This window comes from Miniopterus natalensis, chromosome 3 (genome assembly GCF_054644295.1).
Source record: "Miniopterus natalensis isolate mMinNat1 chromosome 3, mMinNat1.hap1, whole genome shotgun sequence".
Classification (NCBI taxonomy): domain Eukaryota; kingdom Metazoa; phylum Chordata; class Mammalia; order Chiroptera; family Miniopteridae; genus Miniopterus; species Miniopterus natalensis.
Window position 1 is genome coordinate 4,270,821 of NC_142083.1, and position 23,585 is coordinate 4,294,405.

General features: G+C 43.5%; 1 protein-coding gene across 1 annotated transcript in view; it reads left to right on the forward strand.

Annotated features, from left to right (window-relative positions):
- HCN1 (hyperpolarization activated cyclic nucleotide gated potassium channel 1) overlaps window positions 1-23,585 on the forward strand; it is a 254,087-nt gene that overhangs the window by 25,104 nt on the left and 205,398 nt on the right. Inside the window, exon 2 of the mRNA XM_087815043.1 lies at window positions 11,086-11,509. Coding sequence (XP_087671169.1) covers window positions 11,086-11,509 — 424 coding nt within the window. The remainder of the gene's footprint in view (window positions 1-11,085; window positions 11,510-23,585) is intronic.

Here is a 23,585-nt window from a genome sequence, read left to right on the forward strand (position 1 = left end):
GACCCTGGGCCGCGTGACTGTGGGTTAGACACCCTGGGCCGCGTGACTGTGGGTTAGACACCCTGGGCCGCGTGACTGTGGGTTAGGCACCCTGGGCCGCGTGACTGTGGGTTAGAGACCCTGGGCCGCGTGACTGTGGGTTAGGCACCCTGGGCCGCGTGACTGTGGGTTAGGCACCCTGGGCCGCGTGACTGTGGGTTAGGCACCCTGGGCCGCGTGACTGTGGGTTAGGCACCCTGGGCCGCGTGACTGTGGGTTAGAGACCCTGGGCCGAGTGACTGTGGGTTAGAGACACTGGGCCGCGTGACTGTGGGTTAGACACCCTGGGCCGCGTGACTGTGGGTTAGAGACCCTGGGCCGCGTGACTGTGGGTTAGAGACCCTGGGCCGCGTGACTGTGGGTTAGACACCCTGGGCCGCGTGACTGTGGGTTAGAGACCCTGGGCCGAGTGACTGTGGGTTAGAGACACTGGGCCGCGTGACTGTGGGTTAGACACCCTGGGCCGCGTGACTGTGGGTTAGAGACCCTGGGCCGAGTGACTGTGGGTTAGACACCCTGGGCCGCGTGACTGTGGGTTAGAGACACTGGGCTGAGTGACTGTGGGTTAGACACCCTGGGCCGAGTGACTGTGGGTTAGACACCCTGGGCCGAGTGACTGTGGGTTAGACACCCTGGGCCGCGTGACTGTGGGTTAGACACCCTGGGCCGCGTGACTGTGGGTTAGACCCTGGGCCGCGTGACTGTGGGTTAGAGACCCTGGGCCGCGTGACTGTGGGTTAGAGACACCCTGGGCCGCGTGACTGTGGGTTAGAGACCCTGGGCCGAGTGACTGTGGGTTAGAGACCCTGGGCCGCGTGACTGTGGGTTAGACACCCTGGGCCGCGTGACTGTGGGTTAGACACCCTGGGCCGCGTGACTGTGGGTTAGAGACACTGGGCCGAGTGACTGTGGGTTAGACACTGGGCCGCGTGACTGTGGGTTAGACACCCTGGGCCGCGTGACTGTGGGTTAGACACCCTGGGCCGCGTGACTGTGGGTTAGACACCCTGGGCCGCGTGACTGTGGGTTAGAGACACTGGGCCGCGTGACTGTGGGTTAGACACTGGGCCGTGTGACTGTGGGTTAGACACCCTGGGCCGCGTGACTGTGGGTTAGAGACCCTGGGCCGCGTGACTGTGGGTTAGAGACCCTGGGCCGCGTGACTGTGGGTTAGAGACCCTGGGCCGCGTGACTGTGGGTTAGACACCCTGGGCCGCGTGACTGTGGGTTAGACACCCTGGGCCGCGTGACTGTGGGTTAGAGACACTGGGCCGCGTGACTGTGGGTTAGACACTGGGCCGCGTGACTGTGGGTTAGACACCCTGGGCCGCGTGACTGTGGGTTAGACACCCTGGGCCGCGTGACTGTGGGTTAGAGACACCGGCCTCGTGACTGTGGGTTAGACACCCTGGGCCGCGTGACTGTGGGTTAGAGACACCGGCCTCGTGACTGTGGGTTAGACACCCTGGGCCATGTGACTGTGGGTTAGAGACACCGGCCTCGTGCTGGAGGAGTTGCCCGTCCCCTTGAAGATGGAGAAGGTAAGAAGAGGAAAAGCAATGAAATGAGCTCCCAGTCCTCCCAGGGAGCAACTGTGCCGATGAAATTAGGAAAATATGTTCAGGGGAGACATGACTGGATTAGCCTGTCTCAGGCTCTGCGATCAGGTGGAGGATTAGTGGGAGGACAGGTCGGAGGCACGGGGGGCGGGGGGGGGAGATGTAAATGGAGACATTTACATCTGTTTTACTTTGCCAACAGTCTCGGCATGATTTAATTCTCATAATCCTATTCTAGAGGCTGATATTTCTCTTTTAATCTTTTATGTTATTATATAACACCATATGGCTTTAAATACTGACTTTTGAGTTAGTAATCTCAAAACACAACAGAATAATTATTTCAGGAATTGCTATATTTGACACATATATAAGATCAGTTCTTGAGTCCCTGCATTTTTTTTTTCTGGTTATCTCTCTGGTACCAAGAAAAGTCTTAGATTTTATTTTTCACAGGTTTCCTGTTTTTGTTATTTGCTTTTTTAGTTGGTGAAGAAACAAAACACACAGCCTGTCACTTTTATGAAGGTGGAAGCCATGTCTTTTAAAAATGAACTGACATATGCCCATCACAAATACCTCTTACAGGATCGAGTACACTTTTAATCAGTTTTAAAATTCCCTGCAGGTCACTGGGGTACGTAAAAAAGAACACATCACTTCTGCTTGCTAGTGGGGTTCAGTTATCTGTGGAACAACATCCTATTGTGGATATATTTTCTGTTGAAGAAAAAAAAAAAAAGAAAAAGGTGCAGTAAATGCCACAGAATAAAGAAGGAAGGGAGGAAAGATGCTACAGCGATGTGGAAACATACGCATATCCGTTCTTGGTGGGGCTTGAAGTGAATGGGAGTTGGGGGGTGTTCACTTGACTCATTTGTAGGTGACTGAAAATTTCGCATTGTACGGCCATTCTGCTGACAATAAGCCCTAGAGTTTGTGAGACCTGCAAGGACAGCTAAGGAAAGCTGGCCCTCGATTCTTAAATATTCCACAGCGAATGTTACGTTGCCCACACACCCTTCATGCTTGTCACTGACTTGGGAACACATGCTTCTCTTAGATGCATTTTCTTCCTGACACACCACCCATTCTGCTCCCCAGATAACACATAGCTGCCAGTGGGTGCAAACTGCAGCGTAATTCAAGTATGACATCACATCTTTAAGCATTGTTTTAGAAATAAAACATAAACTGAATGGAAATGGCATTCCTATGTATCCACCCATGTACAATGTACAGCCTGAAATCCATGGAAACAAATGATGTTTAACTTCAAAAGCCTATTGTTAAAATGAATATGTGGATATTATTTTTAAAATATTTTGAAGAAAATAATGTGGTATTATAGAAAATGTATAAGTATAAGCAGAACTTAACATTTTTTAATTGAGATTTTGTTCAATCACATCCTTGGCTGCCCGTCATCATGATCCTTTCTTTTCATTGGGAAAATGGCGTTTTAAACTATATGGAGAGAGAACAGTGGATGTAGCCACGGGTGTGTTTAATGTATCATAACAGCTAATCTATTAACTAAAAGGTACGCACACTACCCATACCTTTTACCTTCCCCTGGCATTGCATTCCTTTTCTCTGTACCTTGGGTGTCTTTCTCTTGGCATTCCCAGTGGCAGTCCCAGTGGGTAGCTAGTGGCAACCTAGCAACTAGCATAGCTTTAGTGCTTAGTAAATGTGGTGCTTCTGTGCACACCAGAACAAGTCACTGTAGTGTTAGGTGAAATATCAACTCACCGACCTGTGAAATATCCTGGCCTACTCTCCGTCCTTCCCCCAAGGAAGACTCATCACTCTTCTGAGTGTCCCTGGGATTGATCTTTCCATTAGTCTGTAATAGGACTTAAAATATTTTAGAAGACGTTAGTGAACTGTTTGTCTTTCCTGGACCTTGTTTTCTCGAGGACTGGCTGTGTCTAGGTTTTTTTGCGTGCAGTGAGGAGCCCAGGCAGCAGCCTTTATTTGTCGATAAAGTCACAGATGTGCTGTGAGTAAAGTGCAAGCCCAAGAACCCCCAGCAAATCGCCTCTGAATTTCCATGATAATAGCACTTTCTTTAAACAGATGATCAGTTATTTCTCTCCTTTGGAAACTCAGAGTAAACTCAGTTTACTATTTATGCATACGTCTTAAATTCTCTCCATGTCTGTTTTAAGTATAAGTCTTCACTTTCCTATTAAGTTGGAAGTTCTTGAGGGCAGAATTGGTATCTAATTTGTTTGCATTTCTTAGAGCGCATAGAACCATACCTGATGTGGAGAAGATAGCCAGTACGCATTTGTTGGAATGATTATGATGTAACAATTTTGAAAAAATACTTGGTACTAACTTTCTTTCTTACTCTCTAAGTGCTTTTTGCCTTTAGAGCATCTGAACTCATTTTTGTTTGTACACTAGTGAGCTATCTTTGCAGCCAAGGCAGAAAGAATTCAGAAATCCCCTTTGAAATAGGCGGTCCCATCGCTCCTTTACGTAGAAGATGCGTAGTAACACAAGGACGTTGGAACAGGTGAGCTGTCACCTTGATTCTCTGGGAACGTGGGTAGACTAGACGCTCAGTCTCTTCCATATTAAAAGGCACAGAAACCAAAGACCAGCCATGGAGTCCTGCCTGCAGCTTCATTGTCTACTCCCTTTAGGGCTCGGGCTTTCCACTGCGAAAACAATTTTGTTTTCATTTTGATGGTGACTCATCATGACTGGTGAAAAGTGGGGTTTGCCGCCCTACTGTGTGTGGGAAAGCTTTTTTCTTTAATGCTACTTTAAATCCTTGAATCATTTAGTCAGGCATTTAATATGGTGGAAGGAGTTTGGAGTGTGGATGTTGGTCATGGGCTCTTTCCTGCCTGCAAGAATTTAAGAAAGGCCTCAGCTGGATGGGTTTTTGTTTCCTCTTGTTAAATTTAAACAATGCTTTCTACTGCTTTGATCTAAGTATTAAATGAGACAATGTTTACAAAGTGTTATCTAATAAGTATTACTTGTGCTTTGTTGCCCTGAGGCTACCATCCTTTTCAATATTCAGTGAGGTAAATTTCCATATATAGAAATCAAGACCATGAACATGTTCCAAACCTCCCTTAAAACGTAGCTATTTGGCAGACTTAAGGGCACAAGAATATGCTTGGACACTGATTCTGCACCTTCCATGACACCCTCAAACTAGAGCAATGGTGCGAGTGATCCGTGGGGCGTCGGCAGCCTGGGGATGGACAGAGAGGTGCGGTTGGTTGGGACCCGCAGAGTAACAGGAAACGGGCAGTGACCCGCGTTATCAGCGACAAGAAAGAAAAACTGGACGATCTGAAAACAAGCCGGGTGGTGGAAAGGTTACAGTAGCAACGAGGGAAGAATGATTCTGAAATTATAATCTCCAAACTGGAATGAGCCTTTATTCAGCTATGTATTTAGACAGGGAGGAATTCAGTCATGTTCCTCCTCTGCAAAATTTCAGTGGCTGGGTGAGAGTAGATCAGCAAATAGAAAGCCCGTAGCGACTGATAGTCATTCACTGAGCTTCCAAGTGAAGGTGGCTTCAGTGTCTGTGCCATGAGACTGTCGTTAAGATGAGCTAATGCCAAGTTTCCTTCAGTCTGTCCTTGGAAACATTTTAACAAATAGACACGAACTTACGGGATTTTTACGCTAGAGTGAATGATGCTAGAACGCATTTTGGTTGACATGACCGCTGACCATGTATTTGCTTTCCTTTAAGGCAGCGATTTTCAACCTTTCTCATCTCATGACACACATAAGCTAATTGCTAAAATTCTGTGGCACACCAACAAATATATATTTTTTCCAATCTGACAAAAAATGGGTATAATTTTGATTCATTCCCACGGGATGGCTGTCATTGCGTTGACTATTTTGAAAATCACTCAGTGACAAGTCAAATAAAAATATCGAGAAGCTAAGGAGTCGTTTTAGATTGAACTTTTTAAAGTCCAATTTTTAAGCCTAACTTTAAACAGTAGGAGCTGTTTATAAGTTTTCTACTTGCCTTTTATAAATTCAGGGTTTTCATTTTTATAAAAAAATCTCTATGTGGTCACACAGATAGAATCCTGCAGCGTAGACCTACTCAGTCCTCAGGGAGTTCTGCTCCATTCTGCGTTTTTGATGAAAGCTGTAGACTTATAGAAATATATTTCGTGTGTGACAGGGAGGGGTAAACAGATGTTTTGATTCAGTGGAATGAAAATTGACTTCACTGGAGTCAATCTGAATGACATAATGAAAATACCCTTGAATGACATCTTTCTGTTGTCTAAAGCAAGAAAATCAAAATAGTTTAAAAGTATGCGTCATCATTCTACCACCAAGGAGAAATACAGAAGGCCTGTACCTGTTTAATTTCAAAACCATCCAAAAGAACAAATGATATATTTTAATTATAATCTTATGATATTGTAATAAACCCTCATTAACATAACTGTGATTAATTTGAAGTTTGATCTTTGGGAAATTGGCGGTATGCATATCGTTTGCTAGGCGATTCAGGTATAAAGAAGATCGGCGTACAGTTTGGCCAGAAGGAGCACAAAAGCAGTAATTGCAGACATTGTTTATCAATTGTTCCTTATTTACCAGATTATTATTGCGCTAAATTGTGCTAAAGTATCCACTGTCCACTAGTAGGTATCTGCAAATGCTTGAAATCACAAAGAGAACCAGAGGTCGGAGTTTGGGTCTTAGGAGAGGGACACCCCAGACATTTGTCAGCAGTGACAAAGATGAGGCATCTGAAACACAGAGCCTTTAATTTAGCTGAGGACCATGTACCTGCCAAATGCTGAGCCTCAAGGTAAAGAATTGGGACAGGGAGAGGATTCTGAGTGATCGCACTTCATCGTGAAGGCGATAAGGAGTCTGGTGGCTGTAAGTAGGAGTCATTTGCTGGGGCAGGTGGAAACAGGAACATTAGTAAGCAGAGTCATGGCATCATAAAACCGTCATGGGGACTGATGGCAGTGGAACGAGCGGGAAGAGCTGACGGTGGAAGCTGTTGTGTGAGAAGCCCCGTCAGGCTGGTCCCACCCAGAGCCGGGCACAAGGAGCCAGGAAGCATTTTTTAAGTTTTACACCTGGAGGCCAGTGGGAAGAAGACAAAGAAGCAGACATGCTGTAATAAGCAGAAATAAGAATGCCCGGAGGGTTATCCTGAGGCCATAAGGTCGCTGTCTGGGTTTTGGCCCGTTGGGTGGCTGCTCCTCTGGGCCATCGGAGGCGCTGGCCTGCGGGGCTGGTGGGAAGGGCCTAACTGGTCTCCAGGCCCTGGGGGCATCTGGGCACCACGTGGGCCTGCGGGGCTGAGGAGGGGAAGGAGGGAGCCCGAGCCGGGATGAGAGCTGGCCGGGGTGCCACCGCCTGCGTAGGGGTAAGGCAGGCAAGGGGGCGCCAGCGGAAGGCCAGGCAGCCCGGCTCTGCTGGCGCGTAAATGAGAGTGAGGGGCAAGGAAGCTGAAGTTCCCGGCGGCAAACCCCTTGGCCCAGTCCGTGCAGCCGGGAGAACTAGAGTTTGAACCCCACCCAGTCTGCCTTCAGGAGCCAGCCAAGATCTTATACAAATAACTGGTGTCCGTCTAGAGCAGGAAGGAAAGGAGGGGAGTTTCGTAGTCTATGAAACCAATTGGCAACTCCAGACCTGTTTTGCTTTCAGGCTGTCTAACCTGAGAACATATTCTTAATCTGGTTTCTTATTTAATTTATTTTAATGTATTCTATGTTAATAAAATCCTCAATGATAAAAATTCAGTGTTATGTAAAAGGTAAATTAAGAAATTATTTACTGCATTAATGGCTCTTTGGGTTATTAAGAAGGATTTCTTTAAATACCCCCACTGAAGTGCATCTTTCCATTAAAACTTAAATTAATTTAGCTTCTCGCACTGGCTTGTCTAGATACTGTTTACATTCCTGCAGAAGTTAAACAAAAGACAAGATATAATTTTGAACTTCTGTAAACTTAAATCCAGTGATGATGGAGGATAAATAATTAGTGACGTAAGAAATAATAAAATAGGAAGCACACTGAAAATATATGTTGTTCTGGGACTTGTGAAAAACAACAACAAAACAGCAACTAAGAAACTTATCACCAGAATGAGACCTGAAGGACAGGTGATGCTAACAGGAAAAATAACAGGTAGAGTGGAAGTAACTGTATCTCCTGTACTTGGACCCAGGTGCGCATGGCAGGGACTCTCTCCTGAGATACGAGGTTCTTGCCATAAAGCATTAACGTAGAGGCTGCGAAGGTTTTCTTTGGAAACCAGGATAAGTTGTTTCTATTGAATTGAGAGAGTCACTGATGGTTCTTGGCCTGGCGCGCTCCGTGTTAGGTAGGCTGCTCTGGGACTGGCGAGTAGATTGAACCAGATGCCGTATTCTGGGGACTCTTGAAATATGCTAAGCAAGGGGTAGGTAGCTCTGCCCTGACTGGAGGGAGAACAGTGGGGATGGGAAGAGGGAATAGAGGGAAGATAATTCTGTAATGAAACGTGTGAGACACAGAAACTGAGAGATGAGGGAGAGCCCGAGTGTCCAAGGGAAATTTGCAGAGCTAGGAGTCAAGAGGAGAAACCTGTGGGCAGGTAGGCCAGAGAACCTCATGAGGTCAGTTTTCAGGGACGTATGTGTTGTTTAAAAATAAAGAAGTGACACCACACTTCTGGAGTGGGTGATAGGTATATTTTTCTTGACTAGCAGAGAGTGAACACATGTTAACTAGGGAGTTGTATTATGCGAAGTCTATAACAGGGCCTGTGTTTATGTCTATGAAATAGAGTCAATGATACTTTAAAAGGACATGCTAAGGATTAATGGAGCTTCATGTTGATATCGATACATCTAATGGCTTCAGGCCGTGTTAAATGCCAGTAATAAAAAGCTATGGTGGAGTAAACATCATTGCAATAATAAAGATTGGATGGCACTTCATACTTTTCATCTCTGTTGATTAAGATGGATAGGACATGACCTTTCCTTAAAAAAGTAGCTCCTATCTTAATGATAGAAATACAGAGATGTCTGTAGAAGTGAGTATTTTTCAATGGGCTCCTGGCCAGTCCCCATAAAAACGGATTTCTTTTGGTAAGGGAAAGTAAACAAATACTAAATGGGCCACCAGCATTGTGTCCGGAGTTTGTTGTTCTATGCAAGGATCTGTGATTTATATATATTATTTTATTTAATTTGTAAAACTCTACATATTTGGTTCTATAATAATATTCATTTTACAGATGAGAAAATGTAGTATTAGAGAATTTAAGTAACTCGTCTCCAAATTAAATCGCTGGTAAGCATGTCTGGTTGGAGACAGCTACAGTGGGGATCGTTAAGGACCAGTGGATGAATACACCTTATATCTGGGTATTAGAACCAAGCAGCCTCGGTGACCGACTATGAGATTGAGCAGGTTTAGGGCCTGGGGCTATCTCGGATGCTCCAAGGTTTCTGGTTTGCAAATCAGGGGTACAGGGTTCTATTCCCTGAGGGAGGGGACATGAGGAGGGTATGTGGGGGGCAGATGGGGAGGCAGAGCCTGGGCGCCCTGTTTAATAAACAGAGTGTGAGACACGCAAGGGGGCAGGTTCAGCTTAGAGGGTCCGGAGGCTTGAAGACGGGGAGGGACTGGAGGTAAAGCTTCTGGGGTCTTCAGTTCCAAATTACCACGGAAGACATGGACGGGTGTATGGTGTTGCCCAAAGAGCCTGTGTGGAGCGGAAGGTAAAAGGCTACTTGTGACACCCAGGGGAACAGCAGCTCCCAGGGACGCCAGAGGCAGGAGCCCACGGAAGGCCGGAGAAGAGGAGTGCACAGCGCGAGTCCTCGGGCCTCACTCGATTCCACTTGGGAGCCCGATGATGTCGCTTCCTTGTGAAATAACTGTTACGGTGTTGCATCCTGTCTCCACCTCTCCTTTGTCCTTGGTGTACTAAGTGGCACATTGTGCACATTTCCATTTAGAGAAAAAAAAGAGGAAAGGTTTCGTTGAAATTGCCGGTGCCCAATGTATGCTTGACATGGGTATTTGTGTACTTGTCCGTAAATGTCTAGGTTCGCTTTGACAGAGAGATTGGTAGAATCTTCAAAATGACCAACATTTGCCGTTTCTGTAATGTTGGGGATGGGTGGACGCAAGGGGGGAGCGCCTTTTATCCCAGGAGCCACTGATAATTAGGGATGATCGCAACTTCGACAGGTGCATGCGAATGGACCCCTTACCAAAATGTGGCCCAAACAATCTAAGTGGGAGAAGGAATGTTAGATAAAAATATCTTGGTTAACAGAAATTTCCGTCATAAAAGTTTATGTGGCAGAACTTCCAAAACAGGACACACATGACCAGGATAAAGTGACTCATGTTTTCAGACTTGTCGTTACTGCAGAGATGTGCTGCGGATTTGTGTCTTTCTTGTTATAAGGATACACTGTCACCAGTATAAATAGTCTGCTGATAGTGTCAGTAGACTTTGAAAGAATCCAAATGAAAATAACATAATCATCTCTGAAGAATTTAGTTATAATATGTTAACCTGGAATCACCTAAAAGTTCCTGGTTTTCTCTCAGTTTTAATATAAGGTGAGATAAGAGTGTTTTGAAAGGTAGTTAATAATCATAGATTCTTGTTTCACATCTAGAGTAGAATCTTTTCAATTATTTTTAGCCTCAGAAAAAAATTAGTTTTCCTATCTCAAACTAAAGAAGACCAAAGCATAAACATTTGGAGTGCTGTGAAGCTATGGACTATTCTAGAATCCATGTTTGACCTAATCTCCCAGGAAGAAATTTGCGGTACCCATGTCTTTAGTGTAACCTATTTATTACTGTGTATTCTTTTTTTTTTTAATATATCTTTATTGATTTCAGAGAGAGGAAAGGAGAGGGAGAGAGAGAGAGATAGAAACATCAATGATGAGAGAGTCATTGATTGAGCCCGCAACCCGGGCATGTGCCCTGACTGGGAATCGAACCCTGATCGCCTGGATCCTAGGTCGATGCTCAACCGCTGAGCCACGCCCGGCCGGGCTATTACTGTGTATTCTAATCTGTGATTTGTAATGTGACATATAAAGTACTTCAAAGCGCCTCCAAAGAATGTGCCCCAAAGTAGGTTTTTAAGGTAGATCTGGTTTTATGCTCCCGGTTTCCATGTAAACTACAGGGAAAGGTTGTTTTTACTCCTTTACTAGATAAATGGAGTTATGGGTGTTTTTGAATCTATTTCTATAACATGACACCAAATAATTTTTAGAATTCTGTAATCACAATACCTTGCTTTAGGAATATGTTAATTTTATTTAGACTTAAATTTGTTGCCATTGAAGGAGTTAGTTACTTTATTTGTAAAACCATCACTTTGTTCTTTTACTCATTTATTAACCATTAATCAGTAATAATTTTTTATGGGGGGATGGTCTGGTTATTGTCTGCATCTTACGTTATGATTTTGTGTTTGTTGTAGGTTTTATTGGGATTTAATAATGCTCATAATGATGGTTGGAAATCTGGTCATCATACCCGTTGGAATAACATTCTTTACAGAACAAACTACAACACCGTGGATTATTTTCAACGTGGCCTCAGATACAGTGTTCCTCTTGGACCTGATCATGAATTTTAGGACTGGGACTGTCAACGAGGACAGCTCTGAAATCATCCTGGACCCTAAAGTAATCAAAATGAATTATTTAAAAAGCTGGTTTGTGGTTGACTTCATCTCATCGATCCCAGTGGATTATATCTTCCTCATTGTAGAAAAGGGAATGGATTCAGAGGTCTACAAGACTGCCAGGGCACTGCGCATCGTGAGGTTTACAAAAATCCTCAGTCTCCTGCGTTTGTTACGACTTTCAAGATTAATCAGATACATACATCAGTGGGAAGAGGTAAGACCTATATTTTACTTCTTAAAGCCACAATATGATGATTGTTAACTCTAATTATTTTAAAATGAACAACTGGACTATGTATGAGTTTTATGAAGTTCAAGGCAAAAAATTTTATTTTTTGGTACATAAGTGATATATGTGTATCTTCAAAATATATGGTCAAACAGTAAGATTTGAATCAACTAAAAGAAATTAGTGATTTTAAAACTGTTGTGTTATATCAATTTTAATTAAAAAATGCACTTTAATCAAAAAATTTTTGTGCTAACCAATGCAAGCCCTCCTCCATCATGGGTGGTTGTCTTTGATATGAAATACATCAAGTGCCATATTTAACAGCGATGTGGAGGTCTAATTGCTAATCTAGTTTGTATCATTAGCTCTGTGAGATAGTCTGGTATCTCTAATATTGTGGTTGCTCTAATATTGAAATTTCAGAGAATTTGTGTTTGAAGAAAGAGTTTTTTTTGAGTGTTTATAAGTTGTATATGTAGAGACTAATTTCAGCCTAATAATTTTGCTTTGCTATGCTTTGCATATATGATAGTTTCTCCCTATGGATTCATTTCCTAATACTGAAAAGCAACATACCCAGGAGGGAAATTAATACAAATAATACGGTGAATAAATACAGTGAATCTGGCCAGTACTTTGCTGACTAGGGCAGCTTTTGTTCTGAGGCAGTCAGTGGACCTGAGAGGGCTCAGCAGCAGGAGTTTCCAAAGATCTGAGCTAACTGTACCATCGCCAAGCAAAGGAGTTCATGTCCCTGTTTCCAGAGTCTGCGTATTAACCTTGTTGACTTTCTTTTCCTTCCGAATCTTCCTTTGCTTTGTAAATTAATTATCACCTGGGTTTTATTGTCTGCATGAAAATGAGGGTTGAAAGGCTTTGCAAGTGCCTGTGCCTGCATTGAAGAAAACGGTATACTTGCTATGGATTCATTGTCACTTTGCTCATTGCAGAAATTCATTTTGGCATTTTTAGGATGAATTGTGTTTGGAATTTAGGTTTAAATGAGTCAGAAAATGGAACTTCTGTGAACATCCCCTCTGCTTTCTCTAAGGCTGTCGCCTGTTCTGTGTGTGCTTGTCAATAACACGTTGGTTTCTAGGATTTCAGGAACCGGCTTCGATAAACGCTGCGTGAGGCATCGCTGAAAAGGCTTAAAAATGGATCGTTCTTAAAATATGGATCATACGGGTTATATTTAAAATCCAGTGAAGCACATTTGAGAGATTGGATTCATCTTGTAATGTGTCCATGTAGCACATTCCATCTAAAATGTAATAAATGTTTGGTTCTTAACTTTATTATACCAATTTGAGACAGATATCAAACAAGGTGATTATTGATAATAATAGCAAATGTTTACTTAGGAATTATTATATGTAAAATAACATATTTGATTCTTTATTAAATCTTCCCAGTAACTCTGGTAACTTGCCCAGATTCACGGAGTTAGTAACAGGTGGAGCAGGGATTCATTCTCACCTTGGCAAGTTGACTTCAGAGGCAAAGCTCTAAAGTACAAAACTCCATAGCTTCTCACTGCAACATGTACTCCTTTAACGATAATCACCTTAATCTTCAATGATTTCATGTACTGCATAAAAATCGAAGATGGTGTTTACCTCTTAAGACACTGTCACACAAAACAATTTTAATCACTAGCCTGTGAAATGAGAAGTCACTGACATAAATATCAATCAATTAAAAATGCAGTGGGCAGTGTGAGTGCTTTTCAGCATCTTATAGTTTTAACCCAGTTACTCTAGAGAGTGGCATCCGGACGAACAGATGGGCGGCCTATCAGATGAAATGGCAGGCCATGTGGACAAAGAGGACACTCCCTAAAGCGGATGTCCTCTGGCTGCTGGCAGTGGTCACAGGCACCTGGATCTGTGTAACGTGATGGTTTTTTTATAGGTGCCACGATATAACTCAGGAACGTAGGCTCCTGGCCACCGTGACTGTAAAATGCAATTTAATAGGCACTTACAGGCGTCTGGTAACCAAACACACTCCAGGCAGAGTCGTGAGTTGGCAAGATCTTTCTTATAAATAAATGACCTTGATAATAAATGAACCATGAGCTCATTTAAGTGAAGAATGTTTTCTGGATTATATGATACCCTCCTCTAATGTCACACATGTCATGGACATTTAATGTCTGTTAGTAATACTGTTAAACAGGGAAGAAACAGTAGTGATTAATCCAGAATTTAATACAAATTCAGTATTTCATCACCTACATGATTTAAACCAAAATCACAAAGGAACTTAAAAGGTTCCAAGCCGGCAGATCTCTGCCCGATTTTGATAAATGCCACAAGGATGTGTTTACAAGAAGAAATACAACAAAGAGCTCGGGAGCCGTGGCTCTGTGAGTGTGTGGAATGAGCCTGCACAGGAAGATGGGAGCTCACCCACATGTCTTCGAGTTCTGAGTGTTTTAGTACCAAGCTGGCTGGTGCTAAATTCAGCAAATTTGGGGAAGTAATGTGCGAAGTCTGGAAGCTGCTACTGTTCTAAATGAATCGTTTCCAAGGAAGGCAGCTGCCTTCTATAGGGAACGACTTTCGTCTTCAGTGATACATGTTTTTTTTGCGTGTGTTGTTTTTTTCCGGTCTGAATTAGTTCAACTGAAAAACAAGAAGAGCCAAAGCCAGATAAGTTAGAGAAATATTGTGAATGAAATAGAGAAACTTTAAAACTTAGCCCTTATATTGCTGTCATGACTAGAGTTGAATGTCATGGCTACTGGGCAAGGAACAAGCTGATTTGGAGAATGGATTCATGAAATGCAAGGTGGTAAGGAGGCAGGGGGGTTGTTGTTTACATGAGACAATTAGAAGATCAGTGACTTTAAGATGCCAAAATAGAGCTTGCTCAGCTCTATACTTTCAGTATAAAGTTTCATGAAATTGTGTATTTATTGCCAGATGAGGTGAAAGTCTGGAGCAATTACTTAGATAAATCAGGCCAGAAAATGCCTTTCTCTCATCTCCAGAAAACTGAGGTGACTCTTTCTTGTGGCTTAGTTTTTAAAAAATCGTTTCTTTCATTCAGCATCGTTTTTATCGTTGTATTTCAAGTAAAGTCAGTGACCCGAGCCAGCATGCTCTATTGTAACCTGTCACAGGGGAACCCAGTTCTCTGTGATCCTCCTGAAAGAGACATACGGCGAGGAAATCCTCGGAAATTAAATGGAAGAGTAACAGTTTTTGACCCTCACAAGCCACTGAAGAGATAAAGGGAGATGAACAGTTTAGTAAATGGGGGATTATTCAGTTAGCAAAGGTGAGGAGTCCTAGGAACCTGAAATGCTGCAGATCCCATTTTTTGTGTGTTTTTTTTTTAAAAATCAAATTGGGAGTGATCTTTGAAATTGTTAGATACTTAGGAAGTAGGCATTGAAAAGAGAAATATACTCTGTAACAGTAACTTGTTTTTGGGATTCAATGTCATGGGCAATGTGAAAAAAAGTGTGGGAATGCATGATGCTTGTATAATACTATGGCTTTGGAGCACATGCCTATATTTTATTTTTGTTCCTCATTTACTATCCCCTCAGCCTTCCTCGTATAGATTTTAGACCCATCACGGTGAACTAAATCCATTTTGCGGCAAGAAGGAGGCTTGTGGTTTCGATCTCAGTATATGTCTGTAGCGATGGCAAATGAATAATGGGTCTGGGCCATCGCGATGCTCCTCGGGCAATCAATATTAGATTTCTGCGTCGGTCAAGAGACAGATTTATACACAAATTATGTTGAACAGCAGAGCGTTAATACGGAAATTTATTCCATGGGGAGCTGATTCAGATGGCAGTGTCTGTCTTTGGTTTATTTTAATACTCTATTTGGTTTAGGTTAGAAACGAGCCTTGCTATAAATTGCCTGTGTGCAATTAGACAGTGCACACTGTAACTACCTTCATTATTTCAGAATCCCAGGGCTCGCCATCGGCAGGCGCCGCTGTTTTTCTAGAGCTGCCCTCCTCCGGGGTGCAGAAAGCCTCCCCGTTGCCTCTCCCGTCTAATCTGCGTTTCCTCGCTGTGCCTTCAAGGTCCCCAGCCAGCCATCTGTCCCACCAGTGTCGCTTCCTATTTGTACCCAAACTCTTTTCGGTGTGTTTCTGTAGTTTACGATGCTTCTTGCAGAGAACGGTTCTTTCTGCTTCTGTAATTTTGAAAGTGCCACACCTCAGATTTGGAAATTTCTGTTACTTGCTTAAAAATTAGGCTTAAATGTATTTCCAGGAAACCTTCTCATTGCCACTCTGCTTGGGTTCGCTCCTGGGGCTCATATGCATGTTCCTCTTCTGCTGCTGGACAGAGACGCCCATGGGCAGGAGTCCGGGCCAGCTTCTGCCACCACATCTCCTTGGACACAAGCAGAGCTCGCCCGTCCGCTAGACACAGGGCCCCCCACGTTCTAGACCCCCCAGGTCACGGCAGGGGAACAGCCACCCTGCATCCCTTCTCTTTGCAGACAGCGCACATGCGAGTCCAGAGCAGACCTCAGCTTTGTCGGAAAAACAGAAATGAGCAATAGCCGCAGGTGGCGTGGTGACTGGCGCCATAAAGGAGCATTTGTTAGGCACAAGAGAGTGTCAGAGAGACTTGAGTGAGTTGTGAAGCTGGAACCCGGGTGACGTAGCTGGACAAAGAGGGGGCAGGAGAGCAAATTCCAACGAGCCGTGACGGACAAGCCGCCCGCCGTGGCAGCCCGAGCCCCGGGGCCTCGGTGGCAGTAGGAACAGGAATTCGTGCAAATGGGGGGGACCCCTCAGTCAGGTGTCTGGGGCAGCGGGGGAGTGGGGACAGGAATTCGTGCAGATGGGGGGGGACCCCTCAGTCAGGTGTCTGGGGCAGCGGAGGAGTGGGGACAGGGATTCGTGCTGATGGGGGGACCCCTCAGTCAGGTGTCTGGGGCAGCGGGGGAGTGGGGACAGGAATTCGTGCTGATGGGGGGGACCCCTCAGTCAGGTGTCTGGGGCAGCGGGGGAGTGGGGACAGGAATTCGTGCAGATGGGGGGGGACCCCTCAGTCAGGTGTCTGGGGCAGCGGGGGAGTGGGGACAGGGATTCATGCTGATGGGGGGGACCCCTCAGTCAGGTGTCTGCGGCAGCAGGGGAGTGGGGACAGGGATTCGTGCTGATGGGGGGGACCCCTCAGTCAGGTGTCTGCGGCAGCGTGTCGGGGGGTGTACATGTGGAATCTGGCGGAGTGAGGGGGTCGGAGACCACTGAGGACGGAGCTAATGATGTCGGGAGTCATCACTCGTTTGCGTTTTTATGTACAGCCAGTGTCAAGCAGGGTGCTTTTCTAGATGTCTAATGGGACGTTTATCTTTGCCAGGAATTCTTGGCCTTGCGATGTTTGTATCAAATAAGAAAATATGATCAGGCCATATGCGAAGTCTATTTTGTCAGCTTTATAATTTATATATCAATTATATTTGATATGATTAGTATTATATCAAATATTATATTAATGTAATTATATTATTATTGATACAATTATATTTGAGATTTGTATTTCTCACCACCAAAAACATGGTGGTGTGAGTTGGATCCTTACTAGAAGTTAGTATTTATGTGTGTTTATGAAACTTTTGCCTTGTATTTCCTATTTAATCTAGGGAGAAACACTTAAAGTGAGTTATTTATGACTGAAACTTAACAGTTGTGAAATTTAAATGAAATGAGATACATGGAAATTATTTGAAATACTTAAGTTGATGTATACCCGTATTTACAAACGTAAGATCCATGATGTCATCTCTCGCCCATTAGCACACCTGCTGAAACTGTCATTAGTGTGTGTGTGTGTGTGTGTGTGTGAATATTTTTGGCAGGCTAATATTGGTTCTGCTAAAGACCACTAGGTGTCCTCTATTGGTTATGTTACTTTAGGGCTCTAAAATGCCAACCCTGTCTTCTTAATTATTCATTTATACTACTTCACAGACACCTGATTCCTTGGCTGTAGAGATGACTATGGATGTTCACATATGTAACAATTATTTCTCTTATCTAGAGGTTCTCAGGTGGAACAAAGAGTTTGTTAAGTTCCTTCTCCATAGAATCATTTTTACTCTGAGAGAGCTGTTTCCAGTACAATACTTGTGCTTTTTAAGATATTTTAGCAGATACCCTGAAGTTGTACAGTACAATGCAATGAGTTCTATTTGGATATGAAATGTTGAGTCAAGACAAGAAGAGACTGATGAATCGTGTGTGGGTGTGTGTGTGTTAGAAGTAAGACGCATGATTTTATGAATGCTCTTGGCCAGTGCCCTGAAGTGGATCTGTATAATCCCAGTGCTTTTCACATGGAAATCTCAGTTTAAGACCCAAATAATCAGATCAAATTGGAAACGTTCAGGCCAGTATTTTCAGATTAAAGTATCACTTTCTTAATGCCTTTTCAATGGTCCCGTCTGGGTTCCTGTTTTGCATGTTTTATACTCTTTCATGGCTCTATATTGAAAACAACCAGACTTGTATCCCAGCTTTCAAAATTATGCAACCCCATGCCTCAAATATTCATGGTGGTGATATCCCTGGAAAGATGGCTGTTGAGCTTCTCAAGCTCATAATGTTCACTTCCTTCTCAGGAAATATTAGAAGTATTACAAATGCTATTTTGTATCATTTCTACCCAAAATATAGCACGTGGGGGATTGCAGCAACAAATGAAACAGACAACATTTAGGAAAAAAATGGATTTAGCCGTACATTTATCTGAAGTTTCTGGGTGAATGTCCCAGATTTCCCTTTTATCGTGGATGCACATACAATATACACACGGCTACTGCCACAGTGGACTCATCCATGTGCTGTTAGTGTACAAATTGGGAATGCCATTGGTTCATCAATATTGGACAACAATTTGTGATGTGATTCTGGTTTAAGCTCTAATTCTGGTTCATCTGCCAAGGTGTTTCATAATAAGCATGTGTTACTTTAATATCGGGGGACCATCTCAGTTGAACTGGTCAGTTGGTTGGTCTTGTATACTTTGTGCACCTGTCTACGCACAAGACAAGTGTGATGAGACATGACATTGCCTGCAAGGGTTACAATGGCACCCAGCATTATTTTGTTATAAGCAATGAGGTGATGTTAATCTCATCTCTGAAGGAAATGTTGAGTCTACTTACCTAATTATTGGGGGAAAATGTGTCTTTTTTTTGTCAGTTTCTAACAAATCAGTCTTTCACTTTAGTTAGATACCATGCCCAAAGTGTTTTTTATTAATTTGAAATATTTTGGGAAGCAAAATTATGCTTGCATTATGTCAACAGTAGCAGTAGATTCATATTTCATTGGGCAAAGCATAGCCATTGAAATACATCAGAAGTTGCCACAGGAAGTGTTTTATACGACATTATAACTGTTATGAAAGCTCAAGAATAAATAAAACTAGGTCCCTTCAGTTGCACTGGGTGATCACCGAGGAAGACCTACTTTGATTCTCTCTTTGTCTTGCTGATGTCTGCACTTTAGATTTTGTAGGAGAAGATCCTTGTCTTAGTGTGAAAAGGAAATACATTTGGTTGGTTATATAATTCTGGTGGCTATTTTGAGTTAAGTCTGCCATTTAGGCCATTTTTTTTAAGAGTCAAATCTTTTTCTTATTACGTCTTAAAGTGAAAGTAGACCTTGAGGGAGGATGCTGGAAACTCGTCCCAGGGCTCATGCAGCTGAAGCAGTTGCGGAGTAAGTAGGTAATAGCTATTTTGAGATAATTTTTCAGAAGTGGTTTCCCAGGCCGGTTGGTCACCCCTGGGAGTGTTTGCAAGATCATGCTGATTATCTCGATGTGTCATTACTGTTGTGGAGATGAGTTGGGTGAACATATAAAATAAAGGAAATGCAGCTGAATTGGAGTGGAAGTCAGAATTATCCTCTGCAGACGCCTTTATCTCATTTTATAAACGTGACGATGGCATTTACTTCGTTATATGACTGATTTAAAAGTCAAAGAGCATCGCAATTTATAGTGCTCTGTGAACTCTAAAATTGAAAGTCCAGAGAGCATATTAATGTAAGATGTAATCAGCCAGTCAAATCATTTCACGGATTTTTTCCAGAGAATTTCTGAAGAGTGAAATCCCGGTCTTCCTCAATATCCTGAACAGACGAGAGAGTGCAAGGTGGCGTTTGGCCCGTGGTAGCAAGTGCTTTGAGCGTTAGAATCCAAGAGCTGTAACTACCTACTGGCACCTGACAGTCGTATTTGGGGATGGACTAAGTTGGTGGCAGTTACATGGTGTCACTGTGGACAGCAGGTCTGTCCTGTGAGAACATGCTCATCTCCATGACACTGAACACGACAAATGTCCAGAATACCTTCCAGCTGACCAGCCGTGAGTCACAGGCACTGACGTTTACAGGTTTTAATGATGTTATACGATGAAGATGCAGCCTGAGATAGCCCTCACCTGGCGGAGCCCTAAAGAGTCCTACCCTGTAGTCCTTCCCGCCCGTATTTCCTCCCAGCTTGTGTTGGTTATAAAAGCAAAATAACTTTATAATGATAATTACCAAAAAATGGCTAATACATTTGTGAGGAAAGAGGTATTGAAGACCTTGTCGATTTATGGTATTTAAGGCTCCCATAAATTGTTGACTTTAGAATAATACTAGAACATGGGTGGATTCCAGAAGCAGTGTATGTGCTCCCTCTCCTGACTTAGAAGGCCTGGCGGTGGGTAAGGGGCTCTAAAGTTCTAAGCGGCGGACTGGTTTTCTGCCCTCAGACATTTCTTGGAAACCGTGACATGAATGACTAAAATTTCACCTTTGGGGAATTGATCTCATTTGTTTTGCGGCTTTCTCAGCTTCAGAAGTACCTGATAGGACTTCAGATATACTTCAGGCCATTAGTGAGATAACATCTTGGTAGGCTATCGGTTGACAGGTAGTGAGAGCCATTCTCAGATAGTTGGGAGGAATTCTCTGTGCAGACAAGATGGGCGTGTGAATACGGGTGTTTCAACTCGAGTGAGAGGAGCATTTGTGTCGGAGAGGAAGAGGGGTCCCAGCGGATAGGAGGGGTTTAGTTGGGCTGCGGAGGAGACCAGCAAGTGATAAAAGATATTTCACAGTTTTACCGCAGTCTTTCCCTTCCCTGCTGCTGCATCACCAGCATTTGCCTGATGTCAGAGGTGAACGTTTTAATGTTTCTAAGTGTTATTGCTGGGAATTTTACCAACCAAATCATCCTTCTCCTTTTCCCTTTAGTCCAATTGTTATTTCAGATGTTCCAAGAATCTCCAGCGTCTTGAAATTAATTCACTCTATGGCTCCAGATGAAAAGAAATTTCATGTAGCACATCTTCTCGCAAAATGCTACTGTTTTTGAAACAGTTCTATTTAGTAGCACATTTCTTAAACATACAATTCTATATATCCAGTTAAACACCGTATGTGTAATTACAGACTATTCTAAATAAAATGAAGAGACTAGGTAGGTAAATATTTTCCCGGCGCCTCATTTGCAGACTTCATATCTTTATATTATTATCATCAACTACAGTATTTAATATATTGAATGGCCTGCCCACCAGATTCTGAACACTGTCCTACCTATAGGAGTTCAAAGATGGATAATTACTAACCGCGGCTGAAAGATTCTGTAATCTAGTGGAGGAGTGAGGAAGGAAATCAGCAGTCATGGAAGCTCCCGTGTTTTGGAAACCCTTGAGTGGAAGATTTCGAGAATGACTCTCAGACCACATGGCAGCCCAGGTGGAACTGGCCCCCCCATCAAGTCCCAAAGTGTGGGGAGGGGAGGCCGGGGCGCGGCAGGTACAGCCTTTGGCTCGTCAGCTGAAACAGAAAGGCCTGTAAGTACCCTGCTTTCCTAAAATGTGAAATTTGCTGAGCTTCACAAACAGAAACATCAGTTCGTTTACAATAGGAGGACTTTGTTGAGATTGCAAAGTGACTTCCTTGTACTGGAATATGGAAACGTTTCCTTTCGGTCCAGTCATACAGATTGATGAATGATTCTTCTTTTAAATGGTGAAAGTTCATTAGGGCAAAGAACAAATAGTTTTAAATTTCATAGACAGCACGACACCCTCTATACCTAGTGAACGAGGACCTAGTTTCTCCGTCTCTTGCTCTCTCACTCTGTAGTGTGGCTGCTCCTGCAGGAGCCTCGGAACCAGAAGATGCATCGTCACAGGCACTAGATGGACCGTCCCTATCAGACGTCGCGAACTGAGCTGCGCTTAGGGACATGAGGGCCCAGCAGCGAGCCAGTTACTCTGTAGCCATGAAGACACTACCTCCATTCAAGATGCTTGAATTTTCTGCACATTTTGCACAGCTCATTCCTTTCCCCTGGGCCTCCTGCGTCGAAGCACCTTGCACAGGGCGACCGCTGCCGTGTTGCTGCGGGATTCCCCCAGGGACCTGTGCTGATAGATCCCCTCGCAAAAGCAGCGCTCGTTCCCCTGGAAGCCCTTCCCAAACGGCCCTTTAATCCTGGGGCTCCCCGTTAGTGTTGCTGTTGTCCTTGTTACTCTTGTCCAGAGAAGCAGCAGGCCGTGACACTACCCAGAATCTCAGATTAGGTGACAACACCTGCTCTTCAGAGAGGTGACGTCAGACAGTCCCCGGCTCTAACCACTGTCCTCCGGAGGTCGGCCCCGCTCCCTGCTCCCGGAGAAAGCATGGCCCTGCCCCTACCGCGAGTCCTCCCGTCACCCTTACCTTTAAGGAAGGAGAGCACTTTCCCTGGCCTCCTTTCCTGTCCCTTTCTCAAGAGATCTGCTAACAAAGAGTATAAGAAAACACTATTAGTCACTGCTTTACAGCTGCAAAAAGCAAAATACAAGCAGGCACACGCACTTCTGTATTCTGCTGTCCCTTTCCTGATGGGGGGGAAAGCAGTGTCATCCCTCGTTGGAGAACCATTGATCTTCTGTATCCATTAATTGCTATATCATTTTATTTCTCACTTACAAAATAGAGGGGGGAAATTATATGAATAAAATAAAAGTGATTTATAAGATGACTAAACTCAAAATAGAATGCGTCTAAACTGGCAAAATAACTTACTCAACTTGGAAGACATCAGATTAGTTCCCTTTGTACCTACTCTAAATCTCCAGATGGTAGCTTATATTATTTAATTATCTTGTTTGACATGGGAAGTAAATGCTTCAGGTTAAAGAATACAAATTAAAATGTGATAAACCTTTACAATTATCTTATAAACATTTTCCAAATTATGCTATTAAAATTTCCCTAAAGGAAAAATGTAATTCAAACAATTTTTTTTTTCCGTAAGAAAACAATCAGAAGCGTTTCCTTGCAGCTCAGCTACGACAGCACCTTACGTTACAGACCTGGGCTTGCAAAACACCATTCAGATGTCACTAAGCCTGTAGAGGGTTTCCTTAGAGTGTCTGCCTGTGCTCTAAGAGTTTTTAGAAATCTCCTTCAGCGTTCCCCAGCGTTTTGTCTGCGAGTTGTCAATGGTTTTATGGAGACAAAATTTTGCTTTTGTTTTTCAGTGTTGAAAGAGTTATTATTGGCCCAGGATGTCTTAGCGGCTTCTTGCAGGGAAGATCTGTACATTGCTCCCACTACCTATCCCTCGGAGGCCGCTGGGGGTCCTGCCCCTGTCCCCTCACACCTGGGTGTGAACTAAGCGGCTTTCCTCTTGAGTTTGCCAGTCATTTTCACAAAGAATAGAAAGCTCTGTAGAATCTTGATGGACAATGAAATGATCTGACCCAAAGTGATGTATGTTACTTTTTTTATAACTCTTTGGCCAAAATTTATCACATGACCTCACCCAGACACAAGAAAGTCAAGAAGAGCAATCCCACCATGTTCCTGGGAGGCAAAGAGCTGGAACGATTTGCTTCATGGCCCTACGTAGGAGTTGGAATAGCTGAGAGATGGAGACAGGGTGTGTCTGGACTCAATAAGTTGGCCTATATTTAACTTGCATTAAACTTGATTCTATTCAAAATAAAGTCATGGACCTGCTTGATATCTCATTGTTTTTTCTCGTGGATATTTTTGGTCTTCGACAAAC